Source organism: Pyrus communis, chromosome 13 (genome assembly GCF_041283825.1).
Source record: "Pyrus communis isolate YQ-2024b chromosome 13, ASM4128382v1, whole genome shotgun sequence".
NCBI classification, from domain to species: domain Eukaryota; kingdom Viridiplantae; phylum Streptophyta; class Magnoliopsida; order Rosales; family Rosaceae; genus Pyrus; species Pyrus communis.
The window spans coordinates 1,163,194-1,181,171 of NC_142577.1; the positions used below are offsets into that span (position 1 = coordinate 1,163,194).

The 17,978-nt window shown below is 40.8% G+C and overlaps 1 protein-coding gene across 1 annotated transcript; it reads right to left on the reverse strand.

Annotated features, from left to right (window-relative positions):
- Positions 1-5,141: 5,141 nt before the first annotated feature.
- On the reverse strand, positions 5,142-7,617 carry LOC137736755 (adenosylhomocysteinase). The gene is made up of 2 exons (XM_068476012.2): positions 6,632-7,617; positions 5,142-6,223 (listed from the first exon to the last, which is right to left on the reverse strand). The coding sequence occupies exons 1-2, from the start codon at positions 7,340-7,342 to the stop codon at positions 5,477-5,479; spliced, it is 1,458 nt and encodes a 485-aa protein (XP_068332113.1). The 5' UTR covers positions 7,343-7,617; the 3' UTR covers positions 5,142-5,476.
- Positions 7,618-17,978: the final 10,361 nt, after the last annotated feature.

The following is a 17,978-nucleotide window of genomic DNA, read 5'->3' on the forward strand; positions in this document are numbered from 1 at the left end:
TATCTCAGGAAGTTCATTTTAGTTTTCTTTGATGACATATTGGTATATAGTTCATCTTGGTCTCTACATTTGTCTTACTTGGAAACAGTCTTTGAAACATTACAAAAGCACTGTTTATTTGTTAAGCAATTCAAATGTGCATTTGGCAAGTCTCAGGTGGAGTATTTTGGGCATATCGTCTCTAAAAAAGGGGTTGCTGCAGATCCTAGCAAGTTGAATGCAATTTCCAAATGGCCAATTCCAACTACTGTTAAAGCCTTGCGAGGGTTTTTAGGGTTAATTGGTTACTATAGAAAGTTTATACCTAATTTTGGTAAGATAGTAGGGTTGTTGACTGCATTAACCAAGAAAGACAAATTTTCGTGGTCATCCGAGGCAACTGCAGCATTTAACACACTGAACAAAGCTATGCTGTCCCCCCACATGCTTGCATTACCCAATTTTAATAAGCCCTTCATCATTGAAAGTGATGCTTCAGGCATTGGTATTGGTTCTGTGCTTCAACAAGATAGAAGGCCAATTGCTTTCACTAGAAAAGCCTTGTGTCCAAGGAATCAAACATTGTTAGCCTATGAATGGGAGATGCTTGCTATTATCCATGCCATCCATAAATGGCAATCCTATCTGGTGGGAAATCACTTCATCATATTAACAGATCACCATAGCTTAAAATACTTTCTTTAAGGGAAAACACATACTCCTTTTCAACAGAAATGGGTGACTAAGTTGATGGGGTTTGACTATGAAATTCAATTCAAGAAGGGCAAGGATAACCAGGTTGCAGATGCCTTGTCGAGATCTCCTCTTAACATCACCTCTTTATCTTCACAATTGGAAATGGCTACATTAGCTGCAATCTCTTATCCATATTTGAGTTGGTTGGATGATCTTCGAAGGCACATTGAAATTGATCCTTGGGTGCTTCAAAAGAAGGAATTGGTGGTTGGTAAGGATAATGATGCAGTACCTTTGGCCACTTACAGATTTCAGTTTGATAATGGATTCCTTAGATATAAAGGCCGAATCGTGATCAGCCCTACTAGTGTGTGGAGGGAAAAAATATTCAATGAGCTTCACTCAAGCCCTATAGCTGGCCATGAAGGATTCCTAAAGACGTATAAGAGGATAAGTCAATCTTTCTACTGGGAAGGAATGAAAAAAGATATCAAAGACAGAGTTGCTTCTTGCTCAGTGTGTCAAGTTAATAAATATGAGACACTGTCTGCTCCTGGATTGCTTCACCCTTTACCAGTTCTAACGAAGGTATGGGTTGATATATCAATGGATTTTATAGTGGGGTTACCTAACTGCAAGGGCAAGTCAGTAATATGGGTAGTGGTTGACAGATTTTCCAAATATGCTCACTTTATAGCACTAGCTCATCCATATACAGCATCCTAAGTGGCTCAACTTTTCGTGGATCACATCTCTAAGCTGCACGGTATGCCTCAATCAATAATCAGTAATAGAGATCCAGTCTTTCTAAGTAAATTTTGGAAGGAGTTTTTTAAACTACAAGGTTCTGCACTGTGTTTTAGTTCAGGTTACCATCCACAAACTGATGGTCAAACTAAAGTGCTTAATAGATGCTTAGAAACTTGTTGGAAATGTGCCCTAAAACCAATCATATGATGATACTTTACGGACATTTCAAACTAATGTAGTTTAAATGTAAAGGGCAAAGATTATTGTTTGAGCCGTCTCATATAAATGTTATATGCTTAAACGATAAGTCCAAGGAATATGTGATTGGAAGAATGCGATCTAAAGAAGTTAGATTCATGAGACCATTCTTTCGTTGACACATCCTAAACGTTCCTGATCATAGGATTGTCAATTGGGCATTGACAGTCCGTTAAGATCAGTACGTGCTATGTCTTCTCTCAGGGAGAATGACTAGTCTCGAGTCATTGGTGTGTGTGACATCAAGACAAGTTCGTAGGTGCTCAATAGAGAATGAGTTCACTGAACACGATCAACGAAGGGTTCTCATATTCATGTCACATGAGAACTCATGGTTGGGATAATGCAAATTAGTCTTTTGACCTGAGGCATCACAGTTGTCTTGTGGTTAGGTCCTTAATCTTTGATTATGTCAAAGTCACTCCATCAGGAGGGTGTCCACGACATTGTTGGGGTTAAGCCACTTAGCCATGGAGGCAAGTGAATGCGCAACAAGGGATCTCTAACCTTCAAACTGTTTGAGGGAGAATACTCTATGATATGATTAAGAATCTTTGGCCAAAGTATGAATGAGATTTAGGAATGTGTTCCAAATCACATTCAAGGTAATCATATAAGCACAAGACTCACATTGGATAGTAGACATGAATAAACTATCAAACCAAACAATGTGGTCAAGAGTATTGTATTAGAGAAAGACCGTATTGCATTTGTAATCCTAAAACTGAATAGGTTCTCCACCTCTTCTGATTAGCTTGGGTAACCATGACATGCTGCTAGGCGTCAACCATGGTTTGTGGAAGCCCTAAAAGTGTATTATCACTAACGGGAGAATTGAAAGTAAGTTTCAATTCACAATCGATTTGAAAGAGTTTGAATCGCCCACTGCCTCGCTAAAAGGAACCTAATGGATCGTACACCGTGTAAGGTAGAGATTGAAGATTCAACGGAGATGAGTAAGAATAATTAAATGGTTTAATTATTTATGGCAAGGATTAATTAATATGATTATTAATCAAACGAATAAGTTCGTTGAAGACCTCGGGATAGTTTTGGACCTTAAGGCCCAATGGGCTTCGAACGTCATGTCCATTGACTTAAGTTGTATGACAACTTAATGAATAATGATTCACAAAGGCCCAAATAGCCCAATGAATACCCTAAGGCCGGCCATTTAGAGAAAGAGTAGGTTTTGACTTATTTACAAGTTTGCCACTCAAATGAATTAATGTATAAGTGTGACTTAATAGCCAAAATTCATTAAGGGTTGTTTATGGGAAATTGGAGAAACAAAAAACTCTCCTTTCTCTCTAGAAATGGCCGGCCACACTTGAGGAAAACATCTAGCAATCTTACTTCCTCAAGGTCACTCATTTCTTCTACAATATGCCTTGGTGTGGAGACTTAGAGGTTCTCAATTTTGGGAACTTGGAGAAACCTTTTCATCCATCCAAATCCATGGATCTAAGATGCAAGGAATGAAGGCCCTCTCTTTGGGTGATTAGCCTTTGCTTATGCAAAGAGGAATCTACAAAGGTATTGATTTCTCAACTCACTTTGTTTTGAGTTGAGTCTTGGTTCACCTATCTACTAGGCTTTGAAGTTCATGGGTTAAGTTTTGTTTTTGAGTGCATATAAACATGATTCCGCCTTTTAATTGTTAATTGCATGTTGTTGATGTTGCTCAAATGAACTTGTTTTTCACAAATCTTCCTTCAAAACTTACCTTAGGTGTTTTTGTAAGCTAAGAAATGGGCTTTATGGTTGTCATGGGTGGAGTACAACTACAACACAAGTTTCCACTCCTCTACAAATATGACCCCTTATGAGATTTTATATGGCCAAGCACCTCCAACAATCATTCCATACGAGAGTGGTACTACTAAAGTAGAATCACTGGATCAAGCCTTATAGGAACGGACTAGAATGCTATCACTTCTCAAGTCTAATCTCGAAGCAGCTCAATGTCGAATGAAGGTTCAGGCAGATAAACATCGAACTGAGAGAGAATTTGCTCCAGGAGATTGAAGAAGCACTTGGGTCCTCAAGTCCAAGCGGCAGTATCCTTACCAGTGATTACAGATACTGGAATTTTACAAGATGTCCCAATTGCTATTTTAGATCGAAGGATGATCAAGAAAGGTAATGTTGTAGTAATAGAGGTTCTAGTTCAATGGCAAAACCATAAGGATGATACAACCTAGGAACTATACCATGATCTGAAGATGAAGTTTACTGAGATTGAAATTTTTTTACAAATTGAGCATATTGGTTGTTTGACTGTTGTGTTCTTGCTCTGTGTCAAGAATGGGGTGGCTAGTAGCTGCCAAATGGCTTAATAAAATGGTGACACGTGTGCGTGATTGTTAGAAGTTAGTTGGAAATGGGAGGATAAATAGCTGATGTAACAAAGAAGGAAACAGTTAACGAAAAAAAGTTGTATTTCTGTTTGTTAATCTCTGTACAATTAGGAAGAAGTGGAGGAAGGGCTTAACATGGAGCTTCTTCGCATATCACAGAAATTCCAGGGCTTTGAATCTTCTTCTGATCTGGTTCATCAGGTCTGGGTTGGGATGGTGGGGGTAGGGCTGGGGCGGTGAAGGATTTTGGGAAGGGATGTGCTGGGTTTCTGGGGAAGGGCGTAGCATGAAGGATGAAATATTGGATTCCCTCCTTAAGAATTTGGAGTGATATTTTTAAATAATTAAACTTTTCTTTTTTTTTTTTTTTTTTTTGGTTGAAAATTTATTTACTTTTGTTCACACAGCACAAATATATGTCACCTATACTTTCCACATCATCATCTAACAGTCAATTAATAGATTGACCAACCGAGATCTTACATTGAAACGAATTCATAAATTACTGAATGACAAGAGGATGTTCAAAAGAATAAGGTATAAATTTAGTTTACGCTGACATACAATAATAGTCGCTGGGCTTTACTTATCACCCAGCCAGTCAGTTTCTCAACTCACCCACCCCCCGGCGCCACCAACACCAACAGAAATGTCTCAACTCAAATGTCGTCCAAGAAACGTAATTTGAACATAGAAAAACAAACATGACGCAATCGCAATTCAAGTGATTCTAAATTCAACAATTGGCTATTCAACTAATTCTAACTTCTGAATTCCACAGCTCTAGTAAACCTTCTTGGGTTACCAAGAATTCAATGTAATGCAGCGAGAAACAATTTTCACACTCCCATTTTCTTCTCATGCACACCGGTCCAGTCCGCCTTGGGAACCACTAGAGTGGTGCAAAAGGAGAAACCAGAAGGGAGTAGGATCCGGAGAGGATCCGATGAGGATCTTCGTCCAACCAGAAGTGTCAAAATTATTACCCTAACGCAATGCCATTTAAATTCACACGCCAAAAACAATTGGATATGAAAATGCAAAGTAAACAAAGTGAAACTAACTAATTGTAATGCCGCGGACAAATCCAACCAAAACTGGAGAATGAAGTATTTTTTGGATCCATTTCTTGCTGGTAAAAATGATAAGCAGATGCAGCACACAAGTGATGCTGCAGCAGAAGTCATCACACACAACCCCATCCCATTCCCTTATTCAAACCCCAAGGTCTTCCACTGAGACCCAAATCATCCCTTTCCTTCATCCCATACCCTCCAAAACCCGCCAACACACACTCCTACTAAAATTTAAAAACCTAGAAATTCTACAACATTTCATCAGAAGGTAAAAAAAAAAATCAAAAATTAAAAAACAACTCTTCGTCCAGATATAATTGTTTTTTCCTCATTTCTTGTTTCATTGAAAATCCCTCTTCAGTACCTGTAGTGCGCTGGCTTGTATGGACCCTCGACCGGCACACTGATGTAGTCAGCCTGTTCCTTGCTGAGTTTGGTGAGCTTAGCTCCAAGCTTTCCAAGATGAAGGGCAGCAACCTTCTCGTCAAGGTGCTTAGGCAAGACATACACCTTCTTCTCGTACTTGCCAGACTTCCTTTCGTTCCACAACTCAAGCTGAGCAATCACTTGGTTGGTGAAAGAGCAGGACATCACAAAGCTGGGGTGTCCAGTGGCACATCCCAAGTTCATGAGACGGCCCTCAGCCAACACAATGATGCCAGTGTTGGTCTCTGGGAAGACCCACCTGTCAGTTTGAGGCTTAATGGTGATGCGCTTCACTCCGGCGTATGTCTCAAGACCGTGCATGTCAATCTCATTGTCAAAGTGACCAATGTTGCAAACAATGGCATTGTTCTTCATCTTCCTCATGTGGTCAACCATGATGATGTCCTTGTTACCGGTGGTGGTAACAAAGATATCAGCCTCGGATACAACATCCTCAAGAGGAAGAACCTGAAGGCCTTCCATAAGAGCCTGGAGGGCACAGATTGGATCGATCTCAGTCACAATCACGCGAGATCCTGCTTGCTTGAGGGCAGCAGCGCAACCCTTTCCAACATCTCCGTATCCGCAAACAACGGAAACCTTTCCGGCAATCATGACATCAGTGGCCCTCATCAAACCATCAGGGAGAGAGTGACGGCATCCGTACAAGTTGTCAAACTGTTATGCACAGAACAAAACCACAAGATGTATTCAATTGTTGAAATTGTCCAGCAATCAGGCATTTACATGAAGCTGGATCATCTAAACCAGACACAATACGACAAATTTCTTACTTCCAAGTTAATTGCATTGTTCAGAAACAACAAACACAAATAATCAAGCTAATCAAAGCTGCATTCCTACTTCCTACTTCACTTAATTCACTAAGTAATCATATAATTCACTAAGTAAGTAATCATATAATTATCTACTGAGATCTAAGGCAACACACAGATAAAATTTACACATAAAACAAAACCCATCAGATCCAAATCAGTAATGCACAAATCCATGATCCCCGAAAAAATCAGATCTAAACAATATTGCAGAATTGATAGCCAAATCACAGTTCCAAGATAGACAAACCTTGCTTTTTGTAACAGAGTCATTGACATTAATGGCGGGGAACAACAGAGTACTGCTAGCCTGCATCTGATACAACCTCTTGACGCCGGTGGTGGTCTCCTCCGAAACTCCGACCAACCTGTCCTTCATCTTGTGGTACCTCTTGGGGTCGGTCTTCAAGCCATCTCTGATGATGGTCAGAACCAGCTGGAACTCCTGGTTATCGGTGGAAGACGGGTCAGGGAGGGTACCGGACTTCTCGAACTCCTCCTCAGCCTTGACTCCCTCGTGGATCAAGAGGGTGGCGTCACCGCCGTCGTCGACGATCAGATCGGGTCCGCCACCGGGGCCCCAGTCGAGGGCGCGCTCTGTGCACCACCAGTACTCCTGGAGGGTCTCGCCCTTCCAGGCGAAGACGGCGGCGCTATCGCGGGCGATGGCGGCGGCGGCGTGGTCCTGGGTGGAGAAAATGTTGCAGGAGCACCAGCGGACCTCGGCGCCGAGGGCGGTGAGGGTTTCAATGAGGACAGCGGTTTGGATGGTCATGTGGAGGGAACCGGTGATGCGGGCCCCCTTGAAGGGTTGGGAGGGTCCGAATTCGGTGCGGCATGAGATGAGGCCGGGCATTTCAACCTCAGCGAGCTCGATCTCGAGGCGGCCGAAGTCGGCCTGGGACATGTCCTTGACCTTGTACTCGCGGCCGCTGCTACTTTTCTCGACGGAGAGAGCCATTGTTGGTGGGTGGGGGTGGCGGTGGAGACCGGTGGGAATCTCGCTCACACTGCCAAGAGTAGGGTTTGTTTTTGGGAGGGAGGGATTAGAGCGAGGGTGGAGTAAGAGAGTGAGGGTATAAATAGGGAGGGAGAGTGAGGGGGTATAAATAGGGAGCGTGAGATGGACGGTGGTGATTTCGTGGTGGGAGGAGTTGGTGGATCTGGTAAATGAGAGCGAAACGAAATTTGGCGTAGTAGACGGAAGATGATGCGGGACCCAGCCTTTGTGGGTCGTGGTTATCTTTGGATGATCGTTCGTCGATTGCAGATAAGGGTCCGAGCTACGTGACACGTGGTCGAGTGTGGGTTGGTGAACGATTGTGTACCGTGGAATGCCTTGCACTCAATTGTTGTTTGAAGAAATGTTGGATCTCCTCAATTAAAATGATGATGATGTAGAGGACAGACTGACGATGATGCTGAAGTAAGGACAAGGATGGTCTACCCTTCTATTTTCGATGCCTTTCTGTTTTGTGTGGTCACAGTTAAGTCACGTTAACAGTTTATATTATTTTTTTTATAGAGATAATAAGATAAAAATAAATAGTAATATAAAATATTGACGTGGCTTAACCGTGACCATACAAAAGGAGGGCACGGGAGGGCACCAGAAGTGGGAGGGCAAACAATCCTTGTCTGTGAAGTAAATACTTGTTTTTGGGGGTGGTAATTATCATAATTTAAATTACCATAATTTAATGAAGAAAGAAGATATATAATTGTAAAAGTGGTGAATATGAAAAATAGTGTAAAGCGTTAGATAAATTTTAATGTAAAAGTGATATAGCTGTGATAATTACAAAAATAGACATGTGTGATTGATGATGAAGACAACGGTGGCGAGAGCAATAGTTATGGGCTATACCCCTTCCTTCTAACTTCACTAACTACTTGAGTTGAACGTATATATCACTGTATTATGGTACGTACGTTCAAGTACTTATGAAACTAAATCTTTGACCACTCATGTATAACGGCCCTCCTTCTGCAATCGCGAACAATACTACCAATTTTGAGAGAAATTTATTATGGTAGCAAAAGTCTCTTGTCTTCAGGCTTGTAGAATTTGTACCTACAAAACAATCAACATCTTTGATCAAGGTTAAAACCACACGCGCCCATGAGGTGTTGGGTGGGGGAGGGGGAGCGCTAATGGATCTCCAATCCTTAAGTCAATAAATCTGAAAAGATTGAGTGTTTAGAGCTTAAGTGCGTACAAGAAACTGGTAGAGATGAGGTATTTATAGAGAGGTGGTCGGACCTGTTGTACGGTTTGCCCTACACATGGCGGCTTTTGATTAGCTAAGTTGAGTCATTCATGGGATGAATGAGGAAAGAATATTATATATTAATTAGGAGATTATATATTGGGATGATGACGTAACTATCCTTGATTGATTGTGATGAGGATTCCTTATTTGGTTGAGTTGATCTTCAATTAGGAATGCATTAAAGATAGGATTTAGTGATTAATCTTATCTTTAATGCCTTTGACTTTTCCATGTCACGAGCAAATAAGCTTGGTGGTGCTGTAGGCAGCTACTCAAGTATCTAGGGATGTTAAGCTGCGTGTGGAAATATTTGTGGGCCATGTCTATTTAATAAAGGCAATCATGTCTTCTTCGAGAAAAGTCCACGTGCAATCTTCTAAATTATTTGGATTATTTTTGGCTCTTCAAATGCCCCCACACATGATGGGCTGCATACATAAAAAGGCAATAGGTTTAGAAATCCCAAGCTAATTAGGCGAGCTAAGAGTTGTTTCCTGAGTTGATGTAGATTCCCCACTTTGACTTGGAGTGTAAATCTTCTAGGAAAAGGAAAGCAATTGTCTCCAATAACTTATTTAAGCCTACCTTAAGTAGGGGGTTAAATAATCTAGAGAGCAATTTTTTCACCCACCAAGATAGAGAGAAAAGGCTAGAGGATATTGTAAAACCCTCCCCTAGTTTTCTTCTTTGTTTGTCCTTACATAGAGTCAAGCATCATTTTTGTCTCCTCCGTGCCACACCAAGGGAAGAAAAATTTGATAAAATTTCCCCTTCTTCTTGGGTAGCGCGTGGTGCCTCATGCCCGTGGGCTTTTCCTGTTGGTTGGGCCAGCTTTGCTGCTTGCATGTAGGACTAGGCTTGCTGGCCAGCACTGTAACGACCCATCTCGGATATTATGAAACGGAATGGCTGGCAATTTTGTAATTTCACTTTGGTTGGGAGATATTTTGTAAGGTTTGCTTTTTAGGTCTTGTTTGGTGTGCCATGTGGGGCCCACTTCCTTTTTGGTCTCCCGAGCCACTCCCTTTTCCTTTCTCCCCTCCTCGTGACTTTCTCTCAGACCTTTCTCTTTTCTCTTCACTCTCTTTCTTTCTCCCTCGCTGCACTCTCTCCTCCCCGGAGCACCACACACACACACATACACACAAACAAAATCAACGATGATGGCAACACCACCACCAGTCACCACCGCGAACGTGGAGTCTAGCCTGATATCTCAAACTTTGCAGTGAGTTATACACTGTTCATCATCATCCCCAAACGAAACCTGGCGAGTTCTCAATTTTACCGAATTGGGGTAAGCATCAAGGTACTTAGATTATTCTTTGTTCGTCATTGTGGTTCCTTTCTAACGTAGTTTAGGCCTTGTGAACGACGAAATTGCACATGAACGAAGGAAGTAATCAAACCTAGTTTTCCGACGAGAACTCGAGCCTTCCTGGCCATTTTCTAGCCAACTCCAGCCACAACCAGACTCCAAACTGGTACGAACCTTTTTCTCTCTCTCTAAGCTTCATTTCCATAGCTTGTACATCGAAAATGGTGTAGAAATGAACTCGAATAGAGCTTGGGAAACCTTGCCTAGATTCCAGCCAAACCCACGGCTTGAAACCGAGTCGACCTGACCTGCCACCCTTGAACCCGAATCCAAACCCAACTACTACTCGACCCAAACCTTTGGGCCATGTTACCTGGCCCAACCCAGAACTTTGGCCCACTAAACCAATCCCAAACCCGAACTGAAACCAGCCCGACCCAGAAAACCCAAAACCCAGATCCAACTCGACCCAACCGGATCCTAGTTTCCAGTCCACGTGTGGGCCTGCGTGTGGGCTCGTGTAGGCACATATCTTAGTTGGCACATGGAGCACACGAGCCTTCGCCAGAGGTACTATGCTCCGCCGTCATCCACAACGGTGCTAACGACTTTTTTGGTGACCCAACTCGACTCGTGGCAGCGAGTGCGGTGACGTGTGGCCTTTTGGGCTGCCGCCCCTGTAACATCCCACATCGACCAACGGAGCGGGGGTGATATGCCTTATATGTACATGCTCATCACCTATAGCATGAGGCCTTTCGGGGACTCACTAGCTACAGATCCCATAAGAACTCCGTAGTTAAGCGAGTTTGGGCAAAAATAGTCCTAGGATGGGTAACCTTCCCAAAAACAAAACCGTGAAGGCGTGGTCCAAAGTGGACAATATCGTGCTATAGCAGAGCCGGTCTGGGATGTGACAAAATGGTATCAGAGCCACTCTGTCGTGTGGTGCGAGTGTGCCGATGAGGATGTCAGGCCCCCTGAGGGGGTGGATTGTAACATCCCACATCGACCACGGAGAGGGGGTGATGTGCCTTATATGTACATGCCCACCTACTATAGCACAAGGCCTTTTGGGAACTCACTAGTTTCGGGTTCCATTGGAACTCCGAAGTTAAGCAACTTTAGACAAGAGCAATCCCAGGATAGGTGACCTATTGAGAAGTTGCTCGTGAGTTCCCAAAAACAAAACCGTGAGGGCGTGGTCAAGGCCCAAAGCGGACAATATTGTGCTACGGCGGAGTCGAGCTGGGATGTGATAGAATGGTATCAGAGCCACTCTTTTGTGTGGTGCAAGTGTGCTAACAAGGACGTCGGGCCCCTAAAGGAGGTGGATTGTAGCATCCCACATCGACCAACGGAGAGGGGGTGATGGGCCTTATATGTACATGCCCACCTTTTATAGCATGAGGCCTTTTGGGGACTCACTAGCTACAGATCCCATAAGAACTCCATAGTTAACCGAGTTTAGGCGAGAGCGGTCCTAGGATGGGTGACCCCCTAGGAAGTTCTCGTCGGAGTTCCCAAAAACAAAACCGTGAGGGCATAGCCCAAAGCGGACAGTATCGTGCTATGACAGAGCCAGTCTGGGATGTGATAGCCTCGTAGTAGGGTGTGGCGATGAGTAGGGGTACCCGAGGTTCCCTTTAAGGTTTTTCGACATCCTGGATCCGTTTCTGACGTCCGTTTTTCGAAATTCAACCTTTTCAGTAAAGTTTTATTAATTGGTCCATTTATGTGCTTAGGTGCATTTGTTAGTGGCGTTTGCATCTTCTTTAGTTTGCGTGGCTCTTCGACAACGAAGTAAGGTGCGTGGACCCCTTCCAAAATGCATGATTTTATTACTAGAAGTGCATACATGAGAAGCATGATTTTATGACTACGTTTTATGAAACATTTATGAGCAAATTGGATTTACGCTTTATGAAATATCATGCTTTATCGAATCACTGTTTACTGACATATTTATGATATGATGTTTGAGCTATTGAGTTCCGATGAGATATATTTTGGAAATATTATGTTCATGATTTTTGTGCTTAGTGGTTATTCATACTATATGCCTACAGGCGAATGATATTTATATATGGCTTCGGGCAGGGAGCTTCGGGCGGGGGATGTAGTACCTAAGAGCGGAAGATATTTATATATGGCTTCAGTCAGGAGATGTAGTACCTACGGGTGGAAGATATTTATATATGGCTTCGGCTTCGGGCGGGAGATGTAGTGCCTATAGGCATAAGATATTTATATATGGCTTCGGTCGGGAGCTGTAGTGCCTACGGGCGACTGTGATACCACTACTAAGCACACTATATACGATACATGTTTTATGAAAGGTTTTATGGCATGCTAGGGCTTTCGGAAAACCTATTACTTATTATGCTATATAAGTTTTTTAAACTGGGGGTTAGTACGTTGAAGAATAACTGTTTTAGTATTACTACATATTTAAACTTGGTCCACTCATGTTTTGTTTTGCGGCCCCCCAGGACTTAGTATCAAGACGTACAATCCTGGCGTCAGGGCACTCCCACATTAGTATCTTCGAGTCCTCTTGGTGTAAGACCCTTTCCTTTGTTTGTACATTTGTATAATAGTCCTTATTATATATTCTGGATTAGTTGTGTGCTTTGAATACGTTCCATAATTGCATATTCATTTATAGTAAATTTTTGAGTTTTATTTATGTTTGTTCCTTCTTCATAGTTTGCATGCATGTTAGTATGGCTTCGTCACCTTCGGGTGTTGGCCAGCATGTGCCTACCCTGCTATTTGGAGGATATCGGGGTCGGGCATGCCAAGCATGGCTTGCTACTGCTGCAGTGGACACTAGGGCTTGCAAGGCATCGCTTAGGGTGTGGCCGTGGTGCTAGTGCACTGCAGTGGAGTTCCTCATGTCATCGGGTTGAGCCTTGAAGATGTTAGCGTGGGGCCACATCTTGATCTCCAATCTTGTGTTCATATCCTTCGACGTAAGGTGTTCCGTTCGTCGTGGTTTTAGAATTTCCTACTATTGTGTCCTTTACCTAGGGACTAATCAATGAACTTTTCTAGGAAAAATTTAATGACTAGGAGCGTAAGGGAATTCAACTTGACTAAAAATTATGAAGATCGAATGTGAAAGCCTTCTTCAAGTATTTAAATCAGGCTCTCAATGAAGGTACCAATTTGTGGTAACAAAAAGTTGTCGTCTTTAGTCTTGACAAATTTGTACCTACAAAACAATCGACACATTTGGTCAAGGCCAAAGCCATGCCGCCTAATAGGTGGGAAAAGGGTTGGCCAATGGATCTTCGATGTCTAACTCAATAACTCTAAAAAGAATGAGTGTGAGAATATTTGTGGGCCCCGCTCATTTAATAAGGACAATCTTATCTTCTTTGGAAAAATATTCACGTATCATCTTTTGAATTTTTTAAATTATTTTTAGCTCTACCCTTCCATACAACAAAATATTAGTGTCGTACATTCATTTTAATTAAATATGTTACAGAAACATATTTAATTAAAAAGATAATAAGTGATTAATTTTAAATATTGTGTTAGTAAATTCAGGATTGCATCTGTGGTCTTTCCTACCAACCGGATGTAATGAGATATTAGAATTAGGAGTAATTAAGTCTTTGGATATAGCCTTCTCTTTTTGGTGATTGGATTGGATCTGACTTCCCAAAATATAATAATTTTTAGTAATGAGGAGGCGTCGTCGTTGGTTAGGGAATATACCAAAACAAAGTCTAAAACAAAAGTAGGTTTACTCTCAGCTCGGAGTCAACAAATAGAACACATTCTAAAATTAGTATCGGGAAATTGCATGCATGCATATTTTGGACCTTGGTTTGGTGGATGTCATTTCTATGGGGTATGCAATGGAGACTCCTTAAAAAGGGAATTTTTTATGGATTATCCGTTAACTCATATTTTTGACATAATTCTCGTTTCAATAATATAAAATATTGTGCAAAAAATATAAGGTAACAGAAAATTCACAAAGAGTCTCACTTTAAGAATCTCCTTAACATTTCTCTATTTCTATCGTTATATTTATGTAGCATGCATCGGAATTTTAGTCTCTAAATCTTTTGTCTTGAATATTTGACATTCCTCGTTCGATTAATACAATGTCTTACATCGAAACATAGTACAAGTTTTCGCTACTTTTATTGTATCTACACATCTTTATGCAACCGCGTGGTTTTTAAGTGAGAGTGGAGCTAGGGTGATGAAGTTCTCACAGTCGGGGAAGACGTGGGGACCTCTGACTACATACTTGCATTTGACAAGCAAATGTGTTGATATTGTTGTTCGCAAGAAAGGAACAACAGTCAACCAATTAACAAAGTACCAGACAAAAGTCACACTATGTGTTTGTAAATAAAATAAAAAAAAAAAGAAAAAAAAAAGAATTAAAATGGAGTTTTAATTAAAAGGAAACGAAAATAAAAAAGAAAAAAAAGTAGGAAATGAGAGAGAGAAAGTGGAGGAGTAAAATTATAGTTATATGTGAGTGAGAAAAGATAAAAAAAAAAAAAAAAAAATGTTGTAGGCATAATTTACTGAATAATTATGGAGGCCATAGAGTGAGAGAGAGAAAGGTGAGATGTGTAATTGTGGGTGTGTTCTATTCTACCCCATTGTGCTTTTATTTATAGTAGTAGGGAAAGTTACCCTTTTAGGATTACAACTCTTAATAGGTAATCAACTCCTAATATGAATATAAGAGATATTCCTAGATCTACTAGGATTTACACAATCACATTCGTAATCTAATAGGACTACAACACTCTCCCTTGAGTGTGTAAATACTCAAGTAAATGGTGCATCAGGTCTTCAGTGATGAAGTAAGTATAGTTGATGAAGTCGTTGGTACAATAAGCGAATGCAAATCTCAAATCAACGGAAGAATGCATAAAAAATAATATTCACAAAACCTTGCTATGGTAAAACCCAAGGTGTGAGAAAACCCATAGACTAAGGAGAAAAGTAAGAAGTTGCATTAAGTCAAAACTATACGTCTTTTCGACGCAAGTAGAAGAGCTCACAAGGGTATGATCATCCCAGGATAGGTGCCTCATTAAAACCTAGTTAGGTAGCAAAAATCAATTGGGAAAAAGAGTACATTAAGATTAAGTGAGTATACTTCTAGATACTCCCCCTCAGTTTGACATAACTTCCAAATGAGAACTACAAGCATTGCATATGAATAGTTAGGCATACCAATTCCTCGGACAAGCTTCTGGAAGGTTGACTTTGGCAGTGACGTCGTGTGTAGGTTGGCAAGGTTGTTTGGGATCGGCTTGCATGACTTCAATCTCTTGATGCTTCGTTGATGTAGATGTAGGCGCAATATGTCTTGGCATTGACTTCGTTGATGTATCATGGCTTGGTCGGGTTGATACATGTGGCATAATCTTCATGGATCGTCATTGGGACTCAATGATGGATGAAAACAGCAAGTACTTCGAATATGCTCAACAAGAACTCCTAACCATGTCTCACTTGTGGAGTAGTGAAGTGAGGTGAGTCTTGGAATGATTTGAAGATTTCGCAGCTAAGGTGATATTGTGGACCTCCAAGATATTGCTATATCCCTAACGGTAAAGACATAACCATTTGGAGATTTTGCCTTGTGTAGGTTTGATAAGTAACCTGCGTCAGCATAACAAACAAGGTAAGCATCATTTCGAGGATCAAGGGGGTTGGATCCGCTCAAGATGTGTTGGGATTTGGCCATGTAGTACCTTCAGGGTATGTCTTTAATACTAATTCAGTGGTTGCGTGTAAGCGCGATGCTGCATCTTTACCAAGATCAACATCGAATGAGATGTCCTGTCTAAATACAATGAGCTAAGTACAATGAAGCGCAAAGTTGAACTTTAGATATGGAGTTTCGGATTCCATAACCTTTTCAAGTGTCTCATTTGCATATAATGTATGGACGATCAAAGGTATACTCAAAAGTAACACATTCGGGGTGTAGTTAGATTGGTAGACCAAAATACTGTCAGAACAACACTTGAACTTCAGGTTAAGGCATAGACGAGTTTTCGCAAGATCCTTCATCTCAAATTCCATCTTTAGGTGCAAGGCAGTTTTCTCAAGCTCTTTCGGAGTCTTAGTGAGATTCGTTTTAATGACATAAACTGTAACTCTAGCAATTCGGAATAAGACTTCACAGTTTAACACGCAAGGGCATAATTCATCCTTGAATGATCAAATAATCATTTAGATAGGTATACCGTATCCGTTAGATTGTAAGTGAACGCCTTAAACAAGTTAAGAGGGTATTTCGTGGTTTGGAACTTTTTGAAACAGTCCATGTAATTCTTCGGGAACTTACATGAAAATCTCCATATCTATATCCCCATGGAGAAAACATTAACCACATTTCATCATGCTGCTATCAATCACAGGATGTTTTGAGAGAAACCATGCGTTGTAAGGCATGCATCATATTACACAATTTCATTCATCTCATAATGCTTGATTTCCCACTTGTAACATAACAGGGTTACCTTAGGCAATGTAGGAACGACAAGTCCGAAACACACTTTGGTAAGGAATTTGACCTGGATTGTAATTTCGGTTATCCAATTAGTTCTACGTTGTCACTTAATCAATGGAACACGGTTTGATATCGTCGTTTTTCATTTATGTCGGTAGCTACCATATAAGTGAAAACATCATGGACGGTAATTGATGCGAGAATTATACGCACACAAATTAAACCCTCTTTTTGACAATTGTAGTATAAGTATAAGTAGGGATCGTTCTTAACCGGGGATTAGGAGGGATTGCAAATCACTTGGAAACTGACTCAAAAACGTAAAATAAAGTTTAAAACACTAAACTAGACTCAAAGAATGCGAAACTAAACGCTTAAAACACTAAAACAAACCAAAAGACTCAAACATCACCCAAAACACTCAAAACTGCCTTAAAAACACTTTCTAGGCAGTTTTGAGCACTTTGGTGAATTTGGACGAATTTGTGTAATAACTTGAATCAAAACACTTATAAACACAAACTAAGACACTTTCTAACTAAATTGGACAATAAAGTAAAGGGGGATTGAGTTTTGACGAAATTAAACTAAATGAACAAATTGCAATTAAAACAGAATGTAAATATGAAATTGATGAAATGGAATGAATGGATGCTAGCCAAGGGGTTCATCTCCACACATGTTACACTTGCATAATAAAAAGATTTCCAATTGCATTTCAATAAACCATGAATTCTCAACACCCCAAGTTAACCGTGATGCACTAATTAACCTTCAAATCTTCCTAACGTTATTGAATTGGATGATTGCATACGACAACCCAAAACATTCCCCACAAGTCCCCTACATGATTGCATAATAGAGATACAAGCAAGAATCATTACGCTCTATGAAAATTATAAGTGTTGACGAGGCATTCGTTACTATGATTGCATGAAACTTATGCTAAGAATTCGTTTAACGCGATTGTTTATAAGCAACCTCCACTACTTGTGAATATAAGTTCGTAACTATTAGGTGAAGCTCACTTATATTCTAGCGTCATATTCATGCATGAAAAATTAAGCGTGCACTCTCAATAAACATACATAAATAAGTTATCAATCAAACAGTTAAACAAATTGAATCCACAACTTATGAAACGCAATTAGAAGTAATCAAATCAAAATGCAAGCATAAACATATATTTCGAATCCCCCCCTAGCCGAGGGGGGTTTTAGTTCCTCATACGTACAAAACAAAGAGAATTGAAATTAAACATTGAAATCAAAGGAAAAGAAACACCTAAACATTCCAACAACTCAAACTTGAATTGTATGAACGTTTAGGCCCGCTTCTCTTCCTCTTTGTTGTAGCGCAAGGTCTAAGGTTAGTTTGATGGTGTGAATGGTTTGGGGAGTGGTGAAAATGGAAGGGGAGGCCACGGCAATGGGATGATTTCTGGTGGTGTTTGGATTGGTAGGGAGCTCACGGCACAAGGGGATGTTTGGTGTTTGTG

Coding starts and splice junctions, on each gene's coding strand:
- LOC137736755 (XM_068476012.2), bottom strand. CDS start 7,342: ATGGCTCTCTCCGTCGAGAAAAGTAGCAGCGGCCGCGAGTACAAGGTC. Junction 6,224..6,631: donor ACTCTGTTACAAAAAGCAAG/GTTTGTCTATCT, acceptor TGTGCATAACAG/TTTGACAACTTGTACGGATG.